This window comes from Coffea eugenioides, chromosome 2, assembly GCF_003713205.1.
Source record: "Coffea eugenioides isolate CCC68of chromosome 2, Ceug_1.0, whole genome shotgun sequence".
Lineage (NCBI taxonomy): Eukaryota > Viridiplantae > Streptophyta > Magnoliopsida > Gentianales > Rubiaceae > Coffea > Coffea eugenioides.
This window is the reverse complement of record NC_040036.1, coordinates 12,688,253-12,714,942: the sequence shown is the minus strand read 5'-3', so window position 1 is coordinate 12,714,942 and position 26,690 is coordinate 12,688,253. Positions and strand designations below refer to the sequence as shown.

The window sequence follows — 26,690 nt, the reverse complement described above, 5'->3', positions numbered from 1 at the left end:
CTAACTCAATGCTTAATTCTGATAAAAATCAAAAGAATTACTTCAACTACCTTATCTTATCTACCAAATCTACCTTTGTTTGTTAATTATGTTCAAAATTATTATCTAATTAAACAATCTGATATTCTCTATTTAATGGTTTTCTGTTTCTCTTTTATCCCTTTTTAATCACTTTCACATTTTCTCCATACTCCTCATATAATATATTCATCTTTTATATTAATTTGATTTAAAAATAAATATTGTCATTTTCATACCTAATATTTTAAACTAATTAAATCATATGTTCTATTTCTTTTTTGAATGAAAAAATATAAGGGCAAAATTGTCAAATTAAATTTATTAAACATTTAGTTATAAATATTTATCAAATAGTATAAATAAGTTTAGCATTAAAATTCAGACATCATATATTTCTTTTCAGTACTTAAAATTTAGTAAATTAATTGTTTCAGTATTCAGACTTCAGAGTTCAGATTCAGTTTTATTAAACGGAACCTAAGTCCTTGTTTGATAACCCAATTTAACATTTAAATTTAATAGATTCAGATCTTAACGTGTTCAGACATGTTTGATAACTAAAAATTGAATATCTGAATTAATTAAGTGACATTAAATTTTATAAACAAAACTTGCTTTAAAAAAATAAGTGATAAGTTATTTACTTATCACTGAATGTGATATATACCCAAATATATTAGATTTAATACTTAACAATTTAATAATTTAATGAATTCGAACTTCAGTCACACAATCTTTTGCTGTTGAAGTCAGGCCTGACGACAGCTCAAGGCTGAAGTACTAGCATTTATAGGCCCGCCCAATCCAAACTAATGAAATAGATATGATGTTGTTCGTTTCAGACTCGACAGCTGAATTTTGTACGACATTCTAGTCTTCTATATAGGGGGCGGGTGGTCAGTCTTTCTTGGGTTTGTCTGAATCAATCATGGAAGAGGCAGCAAAAACCAATCCTCCAGCTGTGCCCGAAAAAGCCCCCATCAGAGTTGCAGCCATCTGTGGCTCCCTCCGTAAGGGCTCTTGTAATCGAGGCCTCATCCGGGCAGCAATTGAGATATCCAATGAGTCAATAGGTGGCATGATCATAGAGTATATAGACATTTCACCTTTACCATTGTTGAATACAGATTTAGAAGTGAATGGGACTTTTCCCCCAGAAGTTGAGGCTTTTCGGGATAAGATTCGCCAAGCAGATAGCGTTCTTTTTGCTTCGCCAGACTACAACTATTCTGTCACTGCACCTCTGAAAAATGCTATCGATTGGGGATCAAGACCCCCCAATGTTTGGGCTGATAAGGCTGCTGCACTTGTAGGTGCTGCCGGAGGTACTGGTGGGGCTCTTCAACAGTATCATGTCCGCCAGATTGGAGTCTTTCTTAATCTTCATTTCATCAATAAGCCTGAGTTTTTCCTCCGGAGGCCTTTAGTTCCGCCCCAGAAGTGTGATGAAGATGGTAACTTGATCGATGGGGAAGTCAGAGAGAGGTTGACAGAGGTTCTTTTGTCTTTATATGCATTTACCTTGAGACTCCAGGGCAAGTCTAAATGATATATATGCTGTGTTTACTTTCTTCTTCTAGTCTGCTAGCACGTCATTTCACTCGGTCTAATGAATAAAATTTGATTCTTTCATCACTGGAGTTAATAGTGTTGGGAAGAGCTATAACTTACTTTCGGTTTTCAGGGCATCATATGTTGTTTGTTTCTTGTTTGTTCGTATTCCTTCTGGGGCAGGCTACTACTTGGGATTGGGAATTTGCCAAGTTCTTGCAAAATGCTTCTAGGAGGTTTTTGTAATTCTGTATCCTTCGTGGACGAAAATAAATGTACCTTAGTTTAATGTTGTATGCATGAATGCACTGATTCGGCAAATGTAGCATTTTCCACCATGCCTTGAAGATTGGCATGTAGCAATTTCCCATCCCAGATTCTTGTAAAACACAGACAACAGTGATGAAAAGGTGAACTTTTTTTTTCCGGAAACGATAATGAATTATATTAACTTGTGTAAAAATTTACACCTAATGAGCAAAGGCTCAAGCTGCACTATACAAGTGTCTTCGACACTGAGGATTTAACCATTCCTCATCAAAAAATATGCTTAGCGCATAAAAACTGAGGTTAGCTAAGCTATTCGTCACTTCCCCCCTAGCTAAAACAAATGAGCATTCCACAAACATTGAGCTTAAATCGTAGATGTCCTCAATATGAGAATGAAGTCGAATGTCCGTAGCCCTTTTGGTTTCTATCATCTTCAAAAGCTGTCGCTGTGTGATTGCTACTTGAATTCTCCTCCATTGCTGCTCCCTTGCCTTTATCATTGCTAGCTTGATGGCCACTGCAGTATCCATGAGAATGTTCCCTGTGCTATATTCCTTTACTGCCCATGTAGCTAGCACTTGATCATTTCCCCTCACTGCCACTATGCCTATTCCCATCTGACTTGCTTTTCTCTGAGTGTCAAAAGCTAGGCAAATGGTTATAGGACTTTCAGTACTTGTGGTTACTGCCTGCTGCACTACAGCTTCTGTTGTTTTTGGAATGCTCATCTGGTCCTTGCTGTGTTGGATTCTCTGCATTTCCAGCCACTCTTCTTGAGCTTGATGTATGATTTTACTTGCTGGTCTTCTATTTTTCTGAAACACAAAGTCATTTCTAGCTTTCCAAATTTGCCACAAAATGTTTACAGTGAGTGCAATGTGTTCCAGCCCTTCAGGTCGATTCCTAGCCTCTGTTAAAGCATTCCACCATCTTTTAAAGTTCCCTTGTTGGTCATCAATACCATCCCATTTCAATGGTGCTATTTGCCATGCTTCTGCCATCCTGCAACGAAATAGTAGGTGTTCTACAGTTTCCACAGCTTCACCACAATTCTCACATATTGGTGATCCTTTCTTGGTTCTGCTAAACACCACTTCATTAACAGGTAATGCCTTATTCAGGCATTTCCAGATAAAAATCTTCAGCTTGTGTTTCTTGGTTCTGCTAAACACCACTTCATGAAAAGGTGAACAAGCGAGGCCAAAAATGAAGTCCTATTCAAATCCTGTATCCTTGTCAATTTCAATTAAATGTACTCTCTTTTATTAAACTCGGCAAACGAACAAACTCAAGGGAAAGCATACAATACAATAGGTACTTAATATTTCGTGAACAAAGTAGGTGTATGGATGCAGACCGCGAAAATCATGGTCTTTTTAACAGGAGAAAATCTCCTGTGTCTTCATGGATAAGATCTTTTAGAAAAGTAAATGGCCTTAGATAAGTAGTAAAGACGAGATTTGCAGGAAAAGTAACTTCAATGAACTACAGCATTCAGCCTCCAAACCACCAAAAACAGAGCATCAAATAGTTCAGGAGCTATGGACCCTTTTTGTTGCACATATAGATTAACTATGGGTCTTTAAGAAATTGAGTATCAGCTCATTCACTTGGTCCGGAAATTGTTCTTGAACAAAGTGGCTACCTTCGGGTATGAATACTGTCTCCAACCTGGGAACAAACATTTTAGCTTGATCACTTCTAATATAGCCCCCCATACTTGGGAATTTGATGCAATAATCTTTTTCACCCATTATCAACAGTGCAGGAGCATCAACCTTGACTTCTGGTACGTTGAACACTTCTTGCAATGACCTACAAAGAAATGTGCATTATGCTAACTGACTAATTCCTTACCAAAGCACGAAACTAGTTTCTAGAGCCGCCATCCAGTACTTTTAGCTACCCTGTTGTTTAGATGAGCTAAGAGATCTTGAGTGAACAATCAGAACTATAATCTGGCGTTGTGGCACAATGATTTCAGGATAAAGAGAGCATGTAAGAAATTGGTAACGTTTTAAATGAGAAGTATTTTTATTCGCTTACCTATATGGAACCTTTAGAGCAGTTTGGAATCCAGATTTTTCATAGAGAGCACCATAATTTGCAAGATCTTCTTCGGTGAACCAAGAGGGTAGAGGAGTAGATGAATCCACCAAATCCATTATCTCCTGATTTTTCTCAGCTACTGGTACGTCAGGTCTGGAGAACAGGATATAGATGTTGCGCACGACTGTTTTAGGATCAAGTCGGCCAAAATCAGCTTCAGCTCTTCCAGGTTCCTAAGATAGAGATATTTATTGAGATGCATTGACATTTTTCCTATAGTGGAAAACTCTCTTGAGATGCATAGGTTTCCTCTTCTATTTTGCTACATAAAAGAGCAAGAGTTTCCTGAAACTTGGAAACCTTGCCACATAAAAGAGCAAGCGTTTGCTGAAACTTGGAAACCTTTACTTTGGATTATGCTGAAAATGGTTTCAAGATTCACCATCCCATCCCAAAATTTCATAAATGTACCACCAGAAAGAAAAGTGTCAAAAAAAAAATAAGTGAAGAAAGAGACTTTCATACCTCCCATCTAGCCATATAGAAGCCTTCAGGAAGGCCCTCTTTCAGTGGAGGAAGAACTGGTGGGAAGAAAGGTATACCCAAAGTCACAACTCCTGCAACCCTCTCTGGGTGGAGAAGCACAAAAAGGTATGCAACCCTAGCTCCAAAATCTTTCGCTATGAGAAAAACCTGTGTACAAAACAAAGATATACACGTGATATAAGCTCCTGAAAAACACCAACAAATTGCAGCAAGTAGAAATCATCTAGCATACAAACAACAATCAACCTTAATCCACGTTCGTGTAAGATGGGGACTTACCTACTACTTTTTCATATTGATCTGCTAGTAATTGGTGAGTTGGTGCTAGATATTAAAATTGGTTACATTTCCCCCGAATTTCAACAGAGTTTTCATTTTCTTCTTCGTCAGCTACAAAATTACTGAAACTTATGTCGGACAATGAACAATTACCATGCCATTTTCTATGTACTCCCTCCATTTGGTTATTTTGGATGAGTGCAGAACAGAGAATGCAAATGTGAATGGCAGAAATCTAATCAAACCAGTCTAATATCCATAAGCTCTCTCGAAAGCTAGATCATATTTTCTCATTAATCTTGATTTGAGTCGCGCATATACCATGCGAGACACCTTCCATGATCTTTTTATTGAGATAAATGAAAGCCAAAATCTTTAGCAATGAGAAAAACCTGTTTATAACACGATCATTTTGATCTCCTGGTGGGTTGGTTTCACATTCCCCCTGAATTTTAAGATAGAGAAAATTGTAGTTTTGGTATCAAATACTTGGAACATTAGCAATTTTAGATCCTAAAGTTTGGACGAAAGCAAATCCAAAACCAAATGTTTCAATTTTTAAGCACGTTAAATCCAATTAACGATTTTGACAAATTTTTACCGGAATCCAGTCATGTGGGCAGCACATGACCGTGGATACATTTTAACAAAAGGTTTTTTTAAAAACAAAAACAAAAAAAGAAAAAATGTTGGTGGCCATAATCTGTAATTAAAGGGCACTAATTAGTGCCATTTAATTAGACTAATTACTTGGCATGTGACTAATTAGCGCCCATTAATTACAAATTATGATCAACAACCTTTTTTCTTTTTTCTTTTCAAAATTTACCTACCCGAACGCGCTTCCCACGCGACCAGATTTCGATAACAATTTGCCAAAACTAGTCAACTGGACTAAATGTGCTTAAAAATTGAAACCTTTGGTACTAGATTTTCTCTCGTCCATACTTTAGAGAATAAAAAAGTCTAAAACTGCCGATGCTCCACACATTTGGTTTCAAAACTGCAATTTTTTCTTTTATACTTTTCATTCATTTATTCTTTGTCAGCATCAAAATAACCAAAACTTAATGCCAAATAATGAACAATTACTATAGTACTCCCAGTTGGTGATTATTTAGGACGAATGCAAAGCAGAGAATTCAATATGGATCGCACAAATCTAGTCAAACTAGTCTGATCTCCATAAGCTCTCTGGAAAACTCAACTGGATTTTCTCATTATGAGTCTTAATTTGTGCCCATACACTTTGTCAGACGCAAGGTTTTCAAAATCGGGATCCTATCTAGGATTGTTTTTTGATTTGCAAGATCGGATCGTAGGATCGGATCGTAGAATCGGTAGATCCTACAAAAAATGTAATAAATTGTCATATTAATAATTTTTAAGTTTGCAATTCATAAATATAGTAACAAATAATGTAATTCATGTGCAATCAATATAATTATATTGTTAATTAAGGTTAATTCATTTCTAAAGGCTCTAAACCATATTAATTTATTATAATAAAGACACAAAACACTAGCTCCATGTGATAACCTATAACAAAGATCATTTATTCACTTTAGTGAATTATATGAGTCAAATTTAAAGATTCATCAAATTTTCTAGGTTTGGAATTACGCTTAATTATTTACATGGATTTAAAGCACTCTGAATATAGTTTACAATGCAATAAACGACACTCAATTTTGAATTTTCTACACAAAAATAGAGTCAAAATATTAAAATTGTTATTTAATTTATTGAAAATAATAGAATCGTATTATAATCGTAGATTGGATCGTTAGCCTTAATCCAGATCCTACGATCCGGATCGGGATCCTAACAACATAGGTCAGACGCCTTATACCACCCCTCTTTTGAATGAGAAACATGAAACCCAAAATAAATGTAAAAGGATACAGACTCCATTAAAGTACCTTGGAAATGCCAAGAACATCAAGGAGGGAATAAAGATCACTGATGAAGTCAGAGTAGGTAGCCTCCTGGGGTACAGATGGTGGGTCGGATAGTCCATATCCTCTGTAATCGGGTGCAATGGCTCTATAACCAGCTTTGGCTACTGCAACCATCTGATGACGCCAAGAATACCAAATCTCTGGAAACCCATGACAGAACAATACAGCTTTTGACTCATTTTCTCCAATCTCAGCTACATGGAGCTTCAGCCCGTTCACTTCAATGAACTTGTGTTGAATCTGATCCATTTGCAGGAGGAAAATTCAAGAAAGACAAGAGAGATACAAATAGTATGGGCAGAAGGGAGTATTTACTCAGTACTTCTAAGTAGTCCAACTCAATGCGTCATGTTTTGGATCTTGCACCTTTATTTCTCGGCGGTGGTCCCATCCACGGTGGAAAATTCACTTTTCTGCCCGCGGTAGGCCGCGGTAGGCAGAAGCAATGCAAGGACGCCAACTGTTTTTTGTGGGGACGCACAAAGACGGATAGCAAAAAGATGTACTGGGCACCAGATAAGGCCGGTTGTGCGTGAATGAAATAATGCAATACATTCTAAAATTACAATAAAAACCCTTTTAAAAATTTGTTTATCATTTAATGCCTAGTACTTAAAAAATATTTTGTAAACACTCCAGCCGAAATACAGGCCCCAATGAAAGGGAAAGAGCGAAAAGTGAATGTGAAAAAAACGTAGAAAAAAGGCATGATAAGATAGACAAGATTGTTGTAATGGAAAATTGGTGACATTTTCAACGTTAGTTAGTGAATTTTATATATGTTAAATCAAATGTTGTGGTAGTTTTTCTTTTTTAATTGAGTTTGATATTTGAAATAATTGAAACATAAATATAAAAGAAAAAGTTGAAAACTTAGGCATAATTAAAATAAAGGGAGATGTGCAATTTGGGTCCACCATGTTTGGTTCATGAGTTAAATTGATTCTTGATATTTCGACCAAAATAAATATGATCCCAATTTTTTTTTTATTTTAGGGAAATTTAGGACAACTAAAAGAAACTACAATATCTAACGGTTAAAATCAAATTAAAAATAGTCAAAAGTTTTAAATTTGCATTTTTTGGGTTGTATGAGTCGGGGAGAAATCACTAGCTATATTACCCATAAAACTTTTGACAAATGAAAATCAACCATAGCATCATGTTGGACAAAAGCTAGAAAATGCCAAGCTTTGGTGAAATGGTAAGAAGTGCTTTTAAGTAGTAGTATCACAGAAATTGTGAATGATGCAGCATTACAGCAGAGAATCTCTCTCTATTATTTCAGAAATGCTACAGCATTACAAACTCCACCAATGTCATAGCACTGGGAAACTCCATCCACACATCTGGTTAAGAACTTTCGGATGTCCACTCTGAAGTGAAAGTAGTAGGGAACATTCAAATGTACATCAAATCTACTAGAAAGAGTTGTTTTTTTGGTGCCCGGGTCAACTATGCTGCTTGAGAAAGTTGAGTATCAGGCCATTTGCTTGATCAGGAAATTGCTCCTGAACAAAATGGGAACCTTCAGGTATGTATTTTGTCTCCAATTGAGGAACACACTCTTTTGCCTGTTCAGTTCTTATGAAGTCATTCATTCCTGGGAAGTTGATAACATAATCCTTTTCGCCCATTATCAATAGCGCTGGGACATCCACCTTCATTTCTGATATGTTGAACTCTTCGCTCAATGACCTATAACACAAACAAACCAGTTGGTTAGCAGGTTTAGAAGACTGAACAGTAACAAGAAAACTCCTAGTTTTAGAAACATGGCTGACTCAGTCAGTACAAAGCTAGTTCCATATTCAAGAGGAATTTGATTGATTGGGTACCTATAAGGTACTTTTAGTGCGGTGCGGAATCCAGATTTATCATAAAGACTGCCATACATTTCGAGATCTTTCTCCGTGAACCAAGAGGGCAAAGGCATAGATGAATCCACCAAGTCCATTATTTCCTGATTCTCCCCAGCAATTGGCAATTCACTTCTTGAGAACAGAATGTAGATTCTGCGAACAACTGTTTTAGGATCAAACCTGCCGAAATCTGCTTCAGCTCTTCCAGGTTCCTAGAATGAACAAGTTATTTTTTGTTAGAACCCACATTTTGAACTCGAAACCTGTATTCGAAATTCATGACTCCCTACTCCCACTCCAGCATAATTCCGCATCCAGAATTTACTTAACTCTGGTATGAATGCAAGAAGAAGGAAGAAAATAACAAAGAGAATTATGCACCTGCCATCTTGAAATATAGAAGCCTTCAGGGAGGTACTGCAGAAACAGTGGGGGTCCCAAAGGTGTGAAGGGTGCACCCAGTGTTACAACTCCTTCAACTTTCTCCGGATGGAGAAGGGCAAAAACTTGTGCTACGCGGACTCCAAAATCTTTGGCCACGAGAAAAACCTGCACATTGTGCGGAAAATTCGGAGAAGAATCTCAAAAGGTTTTAATTTCAGTGACAAAGGAATGATTTTGGCAGAGCATTCTTCATCTCTCTTCTTTTCTCTCATATACTGGTGCATCTTGGAAATGAGATTAAGAAATTTTACCCATCTGAACTCATATATCAAAGAGGAAAGACTTGAGACAGATTGGTAGTCCCAGTAGTCCATATAAAAGTATCAGAAACAACTTCAAAAAGATCCCCTTTGTTCATTTCTTGAACATTTTTCCAAAGAAAAGCAGGTGAACTTACAGATCAAATTCCGCATCTTAAGATAGAAATATATTATATTTCATGGAAATGAGTGAGGAAAAAAAGAAAATTTCTTGATCGATTAGATTCAGAGTTAATAAGCTTTCCCAATTATGCAAGAAAAGCACATTCACAACAGCTAACGGGAAAAGCAAAATGCTCTCACAGAAAGAGACAATTAGCAAAAGGGTATCAACCTTTGGAATGCCAAGACATTGAATCAGAGCGTGGAGGTCACTGACAAAGTCTAAGTAGTTGGCCTTCTCAGGAACAGGTGGGGGATCGGAAAATCCATATCCTCTGTAATCAGGTGCAAGGGCTCTAAAACCAGCGCTGGCCACCGCAACCATTTGGTGGCGCCAGGAGTACCAGATCTCTGGAAACCCATGACAGAACAACACTGTCTTAGACCCATTTCCGATCTCAGCTACATGAAGCTTCAAGCCATTCACTTCAACATACTTGTGCTCTATCTTCTCCATTTGACTAAGCGAAAGAAATGCAGACGATAAATGGCTCAAGGAAGAATCCAAAATCAAATGACTTCCAATATTTTGCTCTGATTTTCGCTTACGCACGGTTTCAATTTGAGTCTGTCATTAGTAGTAGTCGGTCAATTGTTGTCTGTGTCTAAAGATTTTCAGAATATTCGAATCTCATCTCTTTCTTGTTTGTCCATTCGATTTTATGGTACACCAAATTTAGGGATAATTTCAGAAATCTCCCCTGAGGTTTTTGACTATTTTCACTTAGTTCCTTTAAAGTTTTAAAAATTACACTTATCTCCCTCGATTTGACACTTTGGTAATCAAACCTTAAAATAAGGTAAAAAATTTAATGAATACGCTGAAATATCCTTATCTTATAAAGTTTAATTTATTCTTTTAAACAATTATAAAGTAATTCGATACAATTAGTTTAAAAAAAAAAACAGAGTCTCAAGTTTTTCATACCAATATTTGTTATTTAATAATCAACTATAACAATAAATCTTTTGCTATAATAAGTTATTTTTTATACTGCTTTATTTAGAATATAGGTTCTTTTTAAAATAGAGAAGAAAGTGTTATCTTGTGTTTTCTAAGTTTATGAACTAATTTTTTTTAATAAAAGTTTATGGATTAGTTTAGTGATGGAACTATCAAAGTTTGGTAGTGATTTTGGGCAATTTGTTTTTAATTATTGTTGATTTATTCTTGATTTTAATACAAAAAAAAGAGCTACAAAATTTGAATGATATTAAAAGTCATCAAAAAAATTACTAGTTTAACATTTGTTCTGAATAGATATTAGCGACAACATTGATAGTTATTCTATATTTCTAATGAAATATAAGAGAAATAAGAAGGAAAACGGAAAAAAATTATAAAATCCATCTTTTATATAAACATGGCAACAAGAGAGTTCTATTAAAATATTAAGGTTAATATTGTCATTTTCAATGAATAAGGGAGGTAGGTGTAATTTTTAAAACCATAAGAGAGCCACATGCAATTATCAAAAACCTCAGGGGATGTTTCTGAAATTATCCTCCAAATTTATGGTGCAAAAAGATAGCACGTGATCCCATTAAAGCTGTCTTGGCATGATGCAGAACAGACAGCTGGTTTGTAAATTGTAGCTATGGAGAAAAGTTATTTTTGTAGGTTTAATTTTTAAGCAAATAAAAAATTTTCTTTAATCAGACTCATATTGATTTATCGATCAATTGCATAAAACTCGAGAATCAATTCCACAAATCTGTTGGCCTACAAACAGCTTCTGTTGCATCAGAAATTCAACAAGTGGTAGACTAATTAGACTCGTTAGTAGTAGTAGTAATCAAATCTTGAAATACAATGTGCCTATTTGTAACATTGTGCAACTTTGTTACGGGGATTCTTGATCCCGTTGCAACAAATATTGGGTCGAAATACAGTTTCAACGTATTAAAGTCTAATTTCACTAAATTTTAAATGTTAAATTGAATTATCAAACAAAAATTAAGTTGCCAGGCAACCATTTATATTCACCAATACACTTTTTTTTTTCTTTTACTTGCTTGAATTCATTTTCGAATAATAAAAAAAATGAAATGAGATCTTATTTTGGGCTAATCAGGTATAGAATACAGCCTAACAGAGTAGAAGGGCCTGAGTTGGAGCCTAAACATCATGGCCTATGCAACACCGAGCTTCGTCCTACAAAAACCGAGATAAATGGGCCGATGACAGCCCAGCAATAAGGTAATCAAATTCATCAAAATTAATGACTGGTGCGTCATTATATTCACCTGAAAAAGGGGTACTAATTAAAATATATATATACGGTTTCCTTTGATTGCCCTCAGCTCGATCCTCTTGATCTCAGCAGGATTTGTTCCTCTGCTATATTTAGCCGGAGGAGCCACCGACTCCGTCAGCCGACCGGACGACGAGACTCCGCTGTTTAATTCTATCGCTCTCTAACTCTCTCCGGTAAGCTTTCTAGCTGTAGCTATCTAATTCTGCCTTATTAGTTTTTAATTTATCAGCTAGTTTGACGAAATAAAAGGAAAAGAAGAATGTAAAACTAGCGGAGTTCGATTCTAGGGCTGCTAGGCGCATACTTGCAGATCTATGTTTGAGTTGAAATTCGTGATGATATGTGGATACAGGTGTTATTTCTTGAGAATATAGTACTTCAAAAACTCTTCCTGTTTTGTGCTTTGAATTCTACGATGCCAGTTCTTGTTCGACCTATGGATAATTCTTTATTTTTCATGTTTGGCTTTAGACTTCTTTGCGGGAGCAATTTTCTTATTTAGCGTTCAGCAGAAAAAAAGGGGAAACTCTGAGTTGCTGTACTTTGAGGATTAGGGAAAATCGTTTGACCGGCTTGATTGAGGTAGTTTTTATGGGTATATTGGATTTAAAAATGAAAATGATTGTAATGTTTGTGTAAGAAAGATACAAGTTAATGCATGTACAATGTGGTATGGACCCTAAAGTGACACAATACACTAGTTTTGGCAGCTAAAGTTAGACTGGGAAGGATTTACGTAATGTAGTTGGATATGTAGTTGCTTGAGAAGTTGGTTTATGTGAATACAGTTTATGCTTCTATTCTGTTGAATTGACTTCACTTTGCCGCTTGTTGATGATTGAGAAGATTGTATGACTACATTTTCTGGTTCTTGTATGTTTCGCTATTGATTTCCGAGTCCTGAATGATTCTTAATTTTGGCTAATAGAGTTGTGAGTTGATGTACCTGGTTTGGTTTTTCGGAGTTTGTATGGTACTAAAGCTACCCCCAATTCTGAAACTTCTTTATCCAGCCTTTTAAGATTTTCCTCAGAAGCTTTACTTGTTGTTTCCGCCATTGCCACGGAATCGAACAGCTCTGAATACCACTTGCCAATCAATGAAGAAATTAGAAAAATTCAACCCAAAAATCGAAGGAAAAGGAATGATCAACAAAGGAAGGAAAAGAAGGGAAGTTTCTTGCAGAGAAAGGAATATCTCCTTGTCACTAGCAAAATTTTAAAAGTAAGATTGCAACTGATCCCCAATGCAAGAGCAATGCTATTTATCTAACAAACTAAAAGGGAAACAACAAACTTGCTGAGCTGGAAGAATTCTATAAAAAACCCAACTGAGTTCAAAACGACCCTGGACTGAACTAAGCAACACCACAATAAAATAAACGACACCGTTCCAATAATGACTTAGCCAATCACTGCTGAACCAATTAATGAACTGAATTTACATGACGCAAAACTTAGATTTGTGGCATCTGTCACCATTGTTCAATGTGATGCACTTGTTGGACATCGTGTCAGCATAGGTCCTAATTATTGAATTGGTGAAAGATACTGCAAAAGATGGAGTTTGCACGTGTTACGATTGATCACTTATGCAATGTTATAACTTGTATGATGAAACCATCTTTATGTTTAATAATGACATCCGCTAGGCATTCTGGCTTCCGCGTCCCTTTTCATCATCTTTTTCTGGAAATTGTTTTCATTGTGAGAGGTGCTTATCTAGTTTTGGGACTCATTGAGAAACTCATTCGTTTGTCCATCTTCCTCTGAATTGATTGTGAAAGATTTAACTTATTGAATACGAAAAAAAAAATGCATCCTAATTTTGCAGACGATGGCTGAGGAAGAAGAATTAGACGACTTGTTGCTAGAGGCAGCTGGGAGAACAGGTGAAAGTGAGAGAAGACGACGCAAGGTTCCATACTCTGATGATGAGAGTGACTCAAAAGATGATGACTATGATGATGATCATGCTTATTCAAACAGAAAACCCTCTGGTTCACAAGTCCCTCTCAAGAAAAGGTTGGACCCCTTGGAAAGGGATGAGGATGATAGTAATCATGAAGAAGATGGTTATCATGAAGGTGACAGTGATGATGATTCTGTTGGGAGTGACCTCTACAAGGATGAAGATGATAGGAAAAAGCTTGCACAGATGTCGGAACTTCAAAGGGAAATGATTTTAGCAGATCGTGCATCAACAAGAAGTGATAGAGAAATGCACGAGAAATTTGCAAAAAAAAGAAAAGGGAGCCCCACTCAAACTCATTCTCGTGCTGTGCGCTCATCAACTAGATTTGCTGACAGGGCAGCTGCCAAAGATGACGCGCTGAATGAGATACGAGCAAAGCGAATGAGGCAGCAGGATCCAGAGGCTCATCGGAAACTTAGGGATGCAACTAGAGATGGCTCTGGAAGCCGTGGTTACTCACCTGTCAAGCGTAGACCCTTTACAGCAGCAACTATAGGTAGCCCTACCCGGAGTGGAAGCGCTTCACATAGTGATGAGGAAGAGTCTACTGGTGATGGTGGAATGGCTGATAGTGATGAAGACAAGACATCAGCTGAATCAAAGTGGCCAACCTATGAGGATATAAAGGAAATTACCATTCGAAGATCTAAATTAGCAAAGTGGTTTATGGAACCTTTTTTTGAGGATTTGATTGTTGGTTGTTTTGTAAGGGTTGGAATTGGGAAGAATAGATATGGTCCAATCTACAGACTCTGTGTTGTCCGCAATGTTGATGGCTCAGACCCAGATCGCCTGTACAAGCTTGATAACAAGACCACATATAAGTATCTAAATGTTGTTTGGGGAAATGAAAACTCTGCTGCTAGGTGGCAGATGGCCATGATTTCAGACTCTCCACCTGCCAAGGAGGAATATGACCAATGGGTTAGGGAAGTAGAGCGCAGTGGTGGCCGCATGCCAAGCAAACTGGAGGTAGTGGAAAAGAAGGAGGCCATTCAGAAGACAAATTCATTTGTTTACTCTGCAGAAACTGTCAAGCAGATGTTGCAGGAGAAAAAGTCTGCCACATGGAGACCGCTGAATGTTGCAGCTGAGAAGGATCGTTTGAGGACAGAGATGGAAGTGGCAAAGATTAACAATGATGAACTAGAGGTGGAGAGGATCAAGGCCAGACTGCAGGAATTGGAGGCATCTCGGCAAGCCCATGAGATGGACAAAAAAGCTATTAGGTTGGCAGAGATGAACAGAAAGAACAGGGTTGAAAACTTCAAGAATGCATCAGGATTGAAACCGGTCAATGCGAGTCTGAAAGCTGGTGAAGCTGGGTATGATCCCTTCTCAAGGAGATGGACCAGGTCAAGAAATTATTATGTCAAAAACCCCATTGATGGAGAAGCAGCTGCAGCAGATGGTGAAGCTACTGCAGCCTCAGCAGTTGATAACCGTAATGGCACAGCTGTAGTTTCCACTGAGATGGGAAAGGCAGCTACAGCTGCAGCGGATGATGGGAAGTTGGTAGATACAAGTGCTCCTGTAGATCAAGGAAGAGAGTCGAACATGCTGCATGGTTTTAAACTTGAAATTAACTTGGATCCACTTGAAAATTTTGGTGGGGCCAAAGGAGCGCAAGCAGGGTTCATGGCTCGGAAGCAGAGAATAGAAGCAACTGTTGGTTGTAGAGTTCCAGAAAATGATGGGAGGAGACATGTTTTAACCTTGACTGTCAGCGACTACAAGAGAAGAATGGGATTGCTTTGAAGTTTGATGCTGCATTTTAGGGATATAGGGTTCCAGAAAATGATGAGGAGACATTCTTTAACTTTGACTGTCAGCGACTATAAGAGAAGAATGGGGTTGCTTTGAAGTTTGATGCTACACTTTCAGGTTCAGACTTTCCTTATTATTGTAGTTTTGAGTGACACATTATATTTAATTATGACTAATGCGGTTGTATTGATTAAGGTCTTTCTTCTTGATCATGGGCTTTTATGAGTGATGAATGGTGAATTTAATTCGAAACTTTGATATGTATATCGGATTCCTTCACAATCTTTGTGGGAAAATGCCTACATTGGTTTTCTTTTACTGAACAGTTCCTTTTTGTGCCGTGTTGGGTAGCTGCAGCAGCATATCTTCGTACCACCGGCTGGACTATAGTCTCTATTGTTAACCTGAAACATTGGAGGACACGGATTCGATTATGCATAGCTATGAAATTCGTCCACATTCATTTATCCTCTAAAATTTGGAGAACTTTGATTTTCGTAGCCAAATAAAGATGACATGCGCCGTCAACCGTTCCAATTTTCTGTTCTTCCGGTGGCTGAGGCTTGCGAGTCTTAGCTCCGTCACTTTTGTTGCATGTACCTTCTCTACTTTGCACAATGTACCGTAAATTTTATATTAGCTTTGTCTGCATAGGCCATGACTGCTTTGCCCTGTGGAAGAAACCTTGCAGAACATAAAACAATGTGCACTTGCAGGATTTTTGCATAAAAAACAAAAGAAAAGGGGAACATGCCAACTTTCATCTCTAAACTTTGGGCCGTGAATGTATTTTGCTATCAAATTTTCTAGTATAACACATTTAGTATCCGAACTACCAATTTTTATACCAATTTCATCCTCAAACAGAAAATTAATCAATTTGAACAAAAATTGAAGTAGGGAGAGTGAAGATATCCATTTTATTTTGCTGATTTTAAGTCATGCAACGCTTTTTACTTAGCAGGTTCATGTCCATCGCATCCCCAATTTCTATTCAAATTGATTAATTACTCATTTGAGTTTGAAATTAATTAAAAATTGGTAACTTGGATATTAAATGTGTTATACCAGAAAGTTTGAATGATAATGTGTCCATGGCTCAAATTTTAGAAATTGAAACTAACCATTTTCAAAGAAAATTACCTGGTTTCAAGTTTTGCGAGAAAGGTATAGATGATTGGTTATAGTCACTGAAGTTGGTAAATAATAAGCAATTATAGAAAATGCTTCGGAATGGCGACAATCATTTGTCGTGTCATTGACTTGTTATTGTACTTCTTAATACAACAACTACGGCAGATACAAGCTGCCCCAAGTTTAGAGGACAACTTGGTGCACAAAGTTAAATATATTCTGTCGAGTAAGTCTTTTATAAATCATCAGTGTTCAGAAAAAAAAAATATATATATTTTAAAAATATATATAAATCATCAGTCTTTTATATATTTTACATTAGTAAGTTTAGATTACATGTATCTCATTCTGCTTGTGAGCAAATTGCCCCGCTACTCACTGAATTCTTAGAATAATAGGGTTTTGGTCATTTAATTTTAAAAGTATGTATTTATCCATTAAATTATTAACAATATAAAATTTGAATCATTCTACCTATTTTCACAATTCAGTGTGTTAGATCTAAGAACTTGCACGAGTCACGAGATGCAACCAAGTTGGTAGTTCGAAAAGTAAAGAAGTTAACTATCGTATGAATATGTATTTTTCTACTAACTATTGTGTGAGTATGTTTTTACTCATTAAACTATTGTGCACGTCCTTAGATCTGATAGACTTAATGGTAAAAATAGACGAAATGATCCAAAATTTATATTTTTAATAATTTAGTGGGTAAATATATATTTTTAAAAGTTGAGTGATCAAAACTTGCTATCCACAAAGTGTAGTGGGTATTCGAAAAATTTATAATTTTACCTCTATCATTCTCGAATTGGATCACCTACCCTAAACTTTCTAATTTTTCCCCATGCTAAAATAATCAACCTAACTCATAAATTGAATTTCATCGTGTCATTGAGGTGTACATAGCAATGAAATGAAAAGAGAAGTACGCCTTCAATCCAATCAATGATTTGCTAATTTGTCAATTTGAACATATATTTGAGAACATCTTTGGTCACAAATCATAATTCTTATTTATTTAGCTATAACTCTTTAACCATTTATCCTGTATGCCTGAACAACAGAAGGCATACTGCCACTGTCAGCTTAACTCAGTGTGATATATAATATATATATATATATATATATATATATATATATACATATATACGTGCACTTTACAATTAAAGAGAAAAACATATTTACGATGTAATTAAAGTGTCATATTTTTCATTTTGAAATGTTCCAAAATATTTGTCACGTTGAAAAAGTCTAAACACATTTTTGTCTTTATTTTCAATATAACCCTTTTTTCTAATCATACGCAGGCTAACATTTAAATTTAAAATTTAAATTTATGAAGGTAAAATTATTTAAAAAATGTACAAATAATACAATAAAATCACTATTTTAAAAAAGTTGAATTTCTTAAATATGGTTAAATAATTGGGACGGAGAGAGTGTATATTTTTTGCAACCACTCCAAGTAAGTTGTCATGGACTCGGAGCATGCACCACGCCGTAGCCAACTTCCCAACCGCCAATACAAATTAATTTCATCCCATCTGTGTTTTCCTCCTTCCACTAAAAGTACAATTTTGGCTCAAAACCCAACCAGCTTCCGTTCATAGGTTATATAAACTTCTGCTTCCAAAATCTTCATAGCTCAAAACCCAATAAACATTTTCAATAATCTTCGTGCCCAAAATTTTGCCGCCCCCGCTATTGAAAAACGTGGTAATAACAATAATAGGAAGAATGCTCTTCAACTTCACTTCAAACTTTCCAATTTTTGTCCTAAAGACAAATGTAAATCCTTGACCATGCAAAGATCACAGAAGTACCAATGGGGATTTTCAAACTGAAGCTATCTCAGCTTCTTGTCTCCCTTGTCTTGATTGTTCTTTTAGCTTACAATAGTCTCAGTATCTTCTCAGTTTATATCCCGTTTCCAGCCAAGACAGCTCCCCTGCTAGCTAGTTCCTCGCCGGAAAATGTTGCAGAAAAATCAAGAAGGTTGGTTTCTATGTCTTCCTCAGGTAAAGTGTCCTCTTCTGTCATGTATGCTGTGAAAGAAGAAATCCCTGTTGCAGAAAAGAAGACCCTTTTGGACTTGAACTTTACCCTCCTGCATACAAACCAAAATTCATTGGATTTTATTAGGAATGAATCTGTCATACTTCATGTGAAAAGAAGGCAAAGTAGAAAGGCTTTGAGCAAAATTTTCGGGCAGGATGGGGAAATGAAGCGGTTCTCGAAAAGAGTGAAGGAGTTCTTCAAAGCTAATTCATCGAACTCTTCATGTAAGTTTCGGTTTTTTATGACTTGGATATCTTCAATAGGCAATTTCGGTGATAGAGAATTTTTCACCATAGAAAGTTTATTCAAGTCACATCCGGATGGTTGCTTGATAATAGCGTCAGATTCATTGGATTCAAGACAAGGGATGGAAATTTTAAGGCCTTTCTTGAAAAAGGGATTCAGGGTAGCTGCAGTTTCCCCTGATTACAATTATTTGTTCAAGAATACAGTTGCAAAAGCTTGGATTGATCGTTTAACCAAAGGAAATGTCAATCCCGGGGAGGTTTCATTTGGCCAAAACCTCTCCAATTTGCTTAGGCTTGGTTTGCTGTACAATTTTGGTGGGATCTATATCGACGCTGACATGATAGTATTGAAGAGGTTTGTCAACTTGAGGAATGCAATTGGAGCTCAGACTGTGAATCTTCAGACAAGAAATTGGAGCAGGTTGAATAATGCTGTGATGATTTTCGATAAAGGGCATCCATTGCTTTACAAGTTTATTGAAGAATTTGCACTAACTTTTGATGGCAATAAATGGGGTCACAATGGCCCTTACTTGGTTTCAAGAGTTGTTTCAAGGGTAAGCCAAAGGCCTGGATATAATTTTACGGTGTTGCCTCCTGCGGCATTTTATCCTGTTGATTGGAGCAGGATTGGCAGCCTCTTTAGAGCTCCAAGGAATGAGACTCAATCGAAGTGGATGTTTACTAAACTTAGGCAGATTCGTGGCCGAAGTTTTGCAGTGCATCTCTGGAATAAGGAGAGCAGAAAGCTTGAGGTTCAACAAGGAAGCATTATCCAACACATAATGTCAGATACTTGCATCTTTTGCAAATCTACTTCAGGTTAATGTGTCGCTTCAAGTCAATAGATTGTAGAATTAAATGTGGTATGGGACCAACTCAGTCCTACCACAGTACTGCATTCTTTTTATACTAAAGAAATTTAAGGAGAACAAAGTCTAAATTAGCCAATGTTAAATAGCTGGTAGTAGTATATCTTTCCATTTGTATTGCTGGAAAACCTTCCAACTACGCACGTTATACAGAAGCAATTGTGGATGATCTCATTTTCATTTGAATTTTTTGAGTTTCGTCTGATAACTGAATTCACCAGTTTCAAGCCATTTGTCGTTTTAGTCTTCCCAGTTCATGGCAGAAGAGTTGAAAGCTTTTCTATATGAAATCTCGTGTTGGTAGGTGAATTCTTTAAAGTTCTGTTTAGGCCAATAAATGTAGCCTGTGGTGATGTGATGTACTTGTAAATTGTAATTGGTAAGTTTTGCTATCCTTCAACTTTATTCTTGACCTTCTTTCCCACTTAAAAGTACAAATTTGTGTTCTTTACAACCAACACATCCTGGTGCTTAATTTTGCTCATTTTCCTCAACATCCTAGTGCCTTTTAGACTAACTGAATTTAGCTTTATTATGACATCCTAAGATCCAATTCCAAAATATATCTTGTAGTTAAACGAACCTTAGCATATAAAGTTCCGTTAATGTTGTGCTCGAGGACTCTTTTGGATGATCAGCCTAATTATGCGCTTCTATCTGACTAATTACATATAAATGTGATGCGGCAATGAAGTTAGATCATGCAAAGTACCAACTTAAATTAGAAAGAATTAGGTAAGACACAATTCTAACTGATCCAACCGGGAATAACTCTCTTGGGTGTTGCTTACTTATACCTCTTCATTATGATTACTAAAGTGGTATTCTCGATGATGATTTAATTTGATACAAGTAGCAGTAACAAGTAACAACCCATGCAAGAATACCTGCAAGATAATTGAATCATCCCACCAACAGTCTATAAAACTTAGAAATGCAAGTGGCTGTTCCAACCTCATTAAACCTCAGTAACTAGCTGCTCTGTAGTTTATGCATAAGTAAGCAACTGTTTGAAGTAACTTTTCATCTGAGACCAAGTGCTCAACTCAATCAGTTTTTTGAGTCTAAGTTCATTTTCCACAGCAGTTTTTTTTCACTTTCTTATGATAGTTGCGGACGCAAAAGGGATGCTGCTGTGCTGCATAATATGATAATGGAATGTGGCATGTGATCAATGCCGGTTTGCCTTTCCCTGTATTTGTTATGTTTAGAGGTGCATAACTCCATTTGGAATCATATAGGTGAAGCTTGATGTCTCAGCAACATTTATGCAGGCAGAGTTAGCCCCAAAACCTTTAAAGCCATCCCTTTCATTTGTATTATGATGTTTTTGATTACATGTGCCATGTGGCCTTTCATGTGCTTTCCCTTTCAAGTCTTATCTGTTGTTCAAATTGTCAATTTTCCTGTGCTATATATTAATAATTCAACACTAAATTTTGAACCTTTCTACTTCCACACTTCAATCATTGAATAAATCTCTTATTTTTATGTTTGAAAGGTAGTTTGGTAGGAGCAGCCTGATCTGAAAAGTGAAGAATTAGTGCTTAGAAACACAGTAATGGATACTCTTGCTGGGAATTTGCAACTGCTTTATGGTTAAAAGCATATGTGCTTCCCAATAAGCTGCACCTATGCTCTCTTTGCTTTTCCAGCTACTCAAAGCTTATTAAACCCAATGGCCCCTGGTGTTGTTACCAGGCAATGGGCACAATCAGAAGTGCTGATGAAAACCCGGATGACGACAGGGATATTAATATGATAGAAAGGAATTGGATGCCCTTCCTTTATTCTTAAATGTTGTCACATCTATCCTTTATTCCTAAAGGTTGTTGTAACTTTTGATAAGTAGAATTCCTTCTATGGATGGGGTGGAAATTGCATTTTCAAAACAAAGTAAAAGTAGGATAGAAAAAAATGGCAAACCTTTTGAAGATAAGGTGATTTCAACTTTTAATCTTTCTTTCAATTGCTTTATAACTTGACAAATACAATCAGTTTCTGATACCTATTGCAGCTTTCAGTCAAAAGTATCCTCTCAGCAAATTTATCTTTGAGAACATCTACAACTAAAGTAGGCAACCAACTTTAACACAAGAGACTGTATAGGTTCTTGGCACAAAAATCAGGCTTATGTGAAACATGATTTTGAGAAAAAAGACAATATGCAATATGATAAAGCAGCTGAGGCTTCATTACAAAGTAGATTCAGCTTTGGTTCTGTAGTTTCTCACTAGTGTTTGTGAGGCAAAAGCAATTTATTGGTGTATATTTGCTTTTCAAGCCAGTATCATTGCTTCTGCACTAGATGCTCAACATCTCCAAGCTCCACTTCGCCTCCTTTCCAGTGCTTATCAGTCTGAAAAAGCTTTTCAATTTGCTCTAGTGATTTCCCCTTCGTTTCTGGGACACACTTGTAAACAAAAGCAACAGAAAGAGCTGAAATTGCTGCAAAGACGAAAAAGGTTCCACCAACTGTAATAGCATGAGAAATGGTTAGGAAAGACATGGCAACCAGGCCACTACTGACTCTACTCCCCGCAGCCCCAATGGAGGATGCTTGAGCTCGTAGCCTCAGAGGGAAGATTTCAGAGGACAAAACCCAACAAACTGGACCAATTCCCACTGAGAAGAATGCTGCATTTCCACATACACAGAGAATGGCCAACTTTATCCCAACTGGACGATTCCCCAGGAAAGAGAGAGTTAATCCCAGAATGAACAAAAAGGCAGTCATTCCAATTGTACTCACATAAAGAAGTGGTTTTCTACCTACTTTGTCAATAAGTAAAATAGGTATCGGGATGAAGACTGTTTTGGTAAACCCCACAGCAACTGTTGCAGCAAGAAGTTTCGAACTGCTCTTGACCCCGGCATCTTTAAAGATTGCAGGACTATAATACACAGTCGCATCCATTCCTGTGATTTGTTGGAAAATCTGAATTCCACAACCTGCAATGAGCATCCGTTTAACCCCGGGTGACGGATTTAGTAATTCACGCCATACAGATCTCTCCTCGTGGTTTTCAGCGTTGGCGAGCCCTGCAGCTAGTTGTATTTCAGCTAATCTCTCCTCTGCTTCTTTTGCATTTTCTGTTGTTTTGAGAAGCACCAACCTGGCTTTGGCAGTCATGCTTTGCATTACTAGCCACCGCGGAGACTCAGGGATGATAAACAGAGCAAAACAGGTGAAAGCTGAAGGGAGAATCCCAGCAGCAAGCATGATCCTCCAATTTGTGTGTACGGGCAGTCCTGAGAAGGCATAATTTGAAACATAACCAAGCAGGATCCCAAAATTAATGGAAATTTCGGGGATGGAGGTTAATGATCCTCTAGTGACAGGTCGTCAGCCTGTGCAATAATAAATACCTACTCGAGAAAAATACAGATTTTGTATATAGCGGTGAGTAGGGTCGAATCCACAGGGACTGGGGATAATTCGTTTCTTCTAGAGTTCAAAGTATGGGGGGTTTTGGATTAAATGCTAACTAAATAAATTAACTGCAGAAAATAATTGATTAAGAGAAATAATTAAGGGAAAACTCTAGCCAAGGGTACACTTCAGAAATGGTTCATGTACTGATCATTGATTCGTAGATAATTCCAACTTTTATTAATAGATTGGTTATAGTTGTCATGCACGCGATAAACAACCAACCTTTCCTTAATTTATCGATAGCTAAGGTACGACCGTTAGCTATTTCTCTAACCCAAAAACAACCCTAGGTACGACCGTATGATTTAATTTCTAGATTGCATTAATAGTTAGAAAGACCCAATCCTAATTAACAAACACGCTACGAGGGTTTGTTTAAGCTAGATCGTATATTCCCCTGACATAAACCCAATTACGCCAGTTGCTACTGAGATAGAGATAACGAACAATTACGGATTCAATTACCCCTATTTAGCAAAAATAGCCTATATGAATAATTAATTATTGCGCACTAATCAATCATACACAAGGCCACAACAATTAAAATCAAGGAACATACAAATACCAATAAATGAAGAAAATAATTAAAACAGATTCGATCTCACAGTAATTGTCGAACCAAATCGTCAGTTGTCCCCTTGACTAGAAGGAAGGCTTAGCCACGCCGCATAATTAAATCACCACACGAAGTAATGGATTGCAAAGGCATGGCGGTTTTTAGTAGAAAGCAAGGAATAAAAGATGTTTTTCCCGTTGGGAAATATTGTCGAACACCTGGCGTGTGTCAGAGGCCAGTCAAAAGAAAGAAAGAAAGGAAACTAAAACTAAACTAAAAACTACACTAAAACTAGGGATCTCCTTTTGCTTCTGTACGTCTTCCCTTAAAAAGCCAAAAGAAAGAAGCCTAAAAGCTATTTCCTGTGGTCCCCACACATGTGGACAAAGCCTCCAAATTACTTCTTGGTCCAAGTCTCTCTACGTTGCTTTCTTTGAAAGGCCCAAATGTCTAAATGCCTTTCACTAGTTTGTGGTCCTCACCAATTCAAGAGTCCAAGGTCCTTAGAAGTCTCCATTTTCCCATAAAAGTCCCTCCTTTTTGGTAATTTTCTGCTTTGTTCCTGAAATTAAGTCCCAATACCAAATATAAGTAAATATTAATAACTAAAACAATATTTGGCAAGAATAAAAGGGGAAATTAACAATAAAATTACTAACAATTAACACCCTATCATCTAGCAACACTAGGGGATATCTCAGCAATGTATATAGGTGCAATCGCCACTGCAAAGCCTACTCCAATCCCAGTCAAAATCCTTCCGACCATTAGCACCTCGAAAGAGGGAGCAAGAGCCATAATAGCAGCACCAGATTGAAACACAATGGCCCCAAATGCCATAGACCATTTTCTACCAATGGCATCTGATGCTTTACCCCCTGCTAGACTACCCGCCAGTGAAATTATGCTCAAAATCCCGACAAGGACTTCTACTTGTAACTCAGAAATCTTTAAATCTTCTTGAACAAATAATATTGCTCCACTCATAACTCCAACATCTGTGATTTCATATTTATAAAGATATATCAAGCTTGGGGAACTATAGGAGTTGACAAAAATTTTGATAGGATTCTGGTTTAGTTAGCAGGAAATGACTTTTATGTATCAGTACCATGGAACTAACCAATGAGTATGATTATGAATAATCCAAAAACTGAGCATAAACACGATAATTGTCTGGAGGAATAAATGTTTAAGAAACTAACCGTAACAGTTAATTTTCTATAATAAACAATATTGTTTTTCTAACAGATATATAAAATTCCTGGCATCTACTGTTGAAGCCTTGATCTTGAGCAGAAAAATGCAAGTATCTAGCATTTTCAGCAATTTTATTTTCCCATTCTTGAGAATTCGAACTTTGATCATCCGCAACAAATGATCATGCCTTGCATAATCACATTGGCAAAAGCAGTAAATCAAGGAGGTAAAGTTCAAAGAAAAGAGATTGAAGAATGGATACTGAAGCACAAAATGACCGTTAATTTCAAAGAGGGGAAGGCAAAGATACAAACCATATCCAAGAATCACAGAATTTAGAGAGGCAAAGATGGAACAGACTAGTACATATCTCTTGCTGCTATTTTTTCCATTTTCTTTGCATGCAATACGCTGAATTTCCTCTTCTGTTGTATCATAATCCGTCTTCTTGTACTTTGGGACACCCACGTTCCCAGTTTCTTGGAGTTCCATCTTGCTCTTTCCCCCTCAGAATATTTACCTTTGATATCAAAATATCGCAATATCCAAACAGTTGAGTCTGATAAAGAAATGGTTCATTATCACAATTTTCACCTTTCCCTTCTAAAACATCAAAGAAGAAAGGAGAGCCAGCAAGATCTCAGGCTCTCGCCTGTAGTGTGTTTGGAGCAATATTTTCATGGTTTCCTCAGAGCTTGGTTGTATACTATACTACTAAGCATTAACATCTTCTTAAAAGGATTGGTCCCGCTAAGTGTATCAAAATTAAGGCCAATAGGCTAGCTTACGGCTGTAGAAGGAAAAAATGTTGCTTCACTCAACACATTGTCTTTCTTTTCAGCGTTGGCGGCAGTAACCTGGGGTCTGAACTCACTTCAAATTATCAATCCGCAGAAACAAGCTTGTACTGCTAAGGTTTTTGTTTAGTTATTCATTTTTTCTTTTTTTGGCCTCAAGAAACATAGCATTGACTTGGAAGTTGAATATATTCTTAATAAAACAAAAAAAAAAAGGAAGAAATCATTTCTCTACTAGCCACATGCTATAAGAACATATATATTCTCAATAAAACAAAAAAAATTATTTTTTTTCTCATTGTTCATTGATCTTTTCCGTTATTCAATTCAAGGTTTAGAAATTTGGATAAGAATTTGACCTAGGTCTTTTATGGATGTTTTTACAAAATTTTTATAATACACACTACTGTTAGAAAATTCTATTTTAGGCTGTCTTTGCAATTCTAGAAAATTCAAAATCACATTATATTTGTCACCTTTATTTTTAGAACATTCTTATTTTGCTCATAAGATGGACTTTAATATTCCGTCTTGCCATTCAATTATCTTTTGTAGCATTTAAAATTGATATTAGTTGATTTTGTACAAACCAACATTGTAGACATTAGCACTATTACATATATGATAACTAATTTGAATATTTTTTATATAAATTTCATGTTTCTAATAATGAATGTATATAAGATTAACTCTTAAAACAAATATTACCAATTACTCCCTCCCTTTTTTTATAACTGACGTTTAAGAAATTTGCTCTAGTGTACTTTTATCTGTCGTTTTATTATCCCCATACAGTATTAATTATTTTTTCACAATTTTACCCTTTTATCTCTCTTTTCCAATACAGGGTTCTTAATTACTACTCCTAGTAATTATTGCTTCTCTCTTTGCATTGCTTTTGGTTTAATAAAACAGCACCATTTAGTACTCTAGTGAGAGAAAACATGGGTGAATTGGACAATTAATGAGGGTACAAAAGTAA

General features: G+C 36.5%; 6 protein-coding genes across 7 annotated transcripts; 3 read left to right on the top strand and 3 right to left on the bottom strand.

The window, feature by feature from the left end:
- The first annotated feature begins 877 nt into the window (after positions 1–877).
- On the top strand, positions 878–1,656 carry LOC113762145 (NADPH:quinone oxidoreductase-like). The gene has a single exon (XM_027305446.1). The coding sequence runs from the start codon at positions 950–952 to the stop codon at positions 1,568–1,570; it is 621 nt and encodes a 206-aa protein (XP_027161247.1). The 5' UTR covers positions 878–949; the 3' UTR covers positions 1,571–1,656.
- A 1,426-nt stretch (positions 1,657–3,082) lies between these two features.
- Positions 3,083–7,007, bottom strand: LOC113762144 (epoxide hydrolase A-like). The gene is made up of 4 exons (XM_027305445.1): positions 6,639–7,007; positions 4,417–4,584; positions 3,889–4,124; positions 3,083–3,657 (listed from the first exon to the last, which is right to left on the bottom strand). The coding sequence occupies exons 1-4, from the start codon at positions 6,924–6,926 to the stop codon at positions 3,411–3,413; spliced, it is 939 nt and encodes a 312-aa protein (XP_027161246.1). The 5' UTR covers positions 6,927–7,007; the 3' UTR covers positions 3,083–3,410.
- Positions 7,008–7,854: 847 nt separating this feature from the next.
- On the bottom strand, positions 7,855–10,013 carry LOC113761302 (epoxide hydrolase A-like). 2 transcript variants are annotated; one of them, XM_027304235.1, is made up of 4 exons: positions 9,578–10,013; positions 8,921–9,088; positions 8,573–8,751; positions 7,855–8,375 (listed from the first exon to the last, which is right to left on the bottom strand). In XM_027304235.1, the coding sequence occupies exons 1-4, from the start codon at positions 9,860–9,862 to the stop codon at positions 8,129–8,131; spliced, it is 879 nt and encodes a 292-aa protein (XP_027160036.1). In that variant the 5' UTR covers positions 9,863–10,013; the 3' UTR covers positions 7,855–8,128. The 2 variants fall into 2 exon arrangements, with proteins under 2 accessions (XP_027160036.1, XP_027160035.1); XM_027304234.1 differs by having other exon boundaries at positions 8,516–8,751; positions 9,578–10,010.
- A 1,686-nt stretch (positions 10,014–11,699) lies between these two features.
- LOC113761419 (protein RTF1 homolog) lies at positions 11,700–15,730 on the top strand. Its single transcript, XM_027304395.1, has 2 exons — positions 11,700–11,836; positions 13,497–15,730. The coding sequence occupies exon 2, from the start codon at positions 13,500–13,502 to the stop codon at positions 15,393–15,395; it is 1,896 nt and encodes a 631-aa protein (XP_027160196.1). The 5' UTR covers positions 11,700–11,836; positions 13,497–13,499; the 3' UTR covers positions 15,396–15,730.
- Positions 15,731–18,091: 2,361 nt separating this feature from the next.
- LOC113762741 (lactosylceramide 4-alpha-galactosyltransferase) lies at positions 18,092–19,905 on the top strand. The gene has a single exon (XM_027306315.1). The coding sequence runs from the start codon at positions 18,367–18,369 to the stop codon at positions 19,672–19,674; it is 1,308 nt and encodes a 435-aa protein (XP_027162116.1). The 5' UTR covers positions 18,092–18,366; the 3' UTR covers positions 19,675–19,905.
- A 1,932-nt stretch (positions 19,906–21,837) lies between these two features.
- On the bottom strand, positions 21,838–25,403 carry LOC113762826 (probable polyol transporter 4). Its single transcript, XM_027306445.1, is given in 3 exon segments — positions 21,838–23,049; positions 24,380–24,709; positions 25,226–25,403. Coding segments are annotated over 3 exon segments (1,548 nt in total). The 3' UTR covers positions 21,838–22,009.
- Between the last annotated feature and the right edge of the window lie 1,287 nt (positions 25,404–26,690).

Coding starts and splice junctions, on each gene's coding strand:
- LOC113762145 (XM_027305446.1), top strand. CDS start 950: ATGGAAGAGGCAGCAAAAACCAATCCTCCAGCTGTGCCCGAAAAAGCC.
- LOC113762144 (XM_027305445.1), bottom strand. CDS start 6,926: ATGGATCAGATTCAACACAAGTTCATTGAAGTGAACGGGCTGAAGCTC. Junction 4,585..6,638: donor ATGTTCTTGGCATTTCCAAG/GTACTTTAATGG, acceptor TTTTGTACACAG/GTTTTTCTCATAGCGAAAGA. Junction 3,658..3,888: donor GCTCTAAAGGTTCCATATAG/GTAAGCGAATAA, acceptor ATTTCTTTGTAG/GTCATTGCAAGAAGTGTTCA.
- LOC113761302 (XM_027304234.1), bottom strand. CDS start 9,862: ATGGAGAAGATAGAGCACAAGTATGTTGAAGTGAATGGCTTGAAGCTT. Junction 8,752..8,920: donor TCTATATTTCAAGATGGCAG/GTGCATAATTCT, acceptor TGTTCATTCTAG/GAACCTGGAAGAGCTGAAGC. Junction 8,376..8,515: donor GCACTAAAAGTACCTTATAG/GTACCCAATCAA, acceptor TTTGTGTTATAG/GTCATTGAGCGAAGAGTTCA.
- LOC113761419 (XM_027304395.1), top strand. CDS start 13,500: ATGGCTGAGGAAGAAGAATTAGACGACTTGTTGCTAGAGGCAGCTGGG.
- LOC113762741 (XM_027306315.1), top strand. CDS start 18,367: ATGGGGATTTTCAAACTGAAGCTATCTCAGCTTCTTGTCTCCCTTGTC.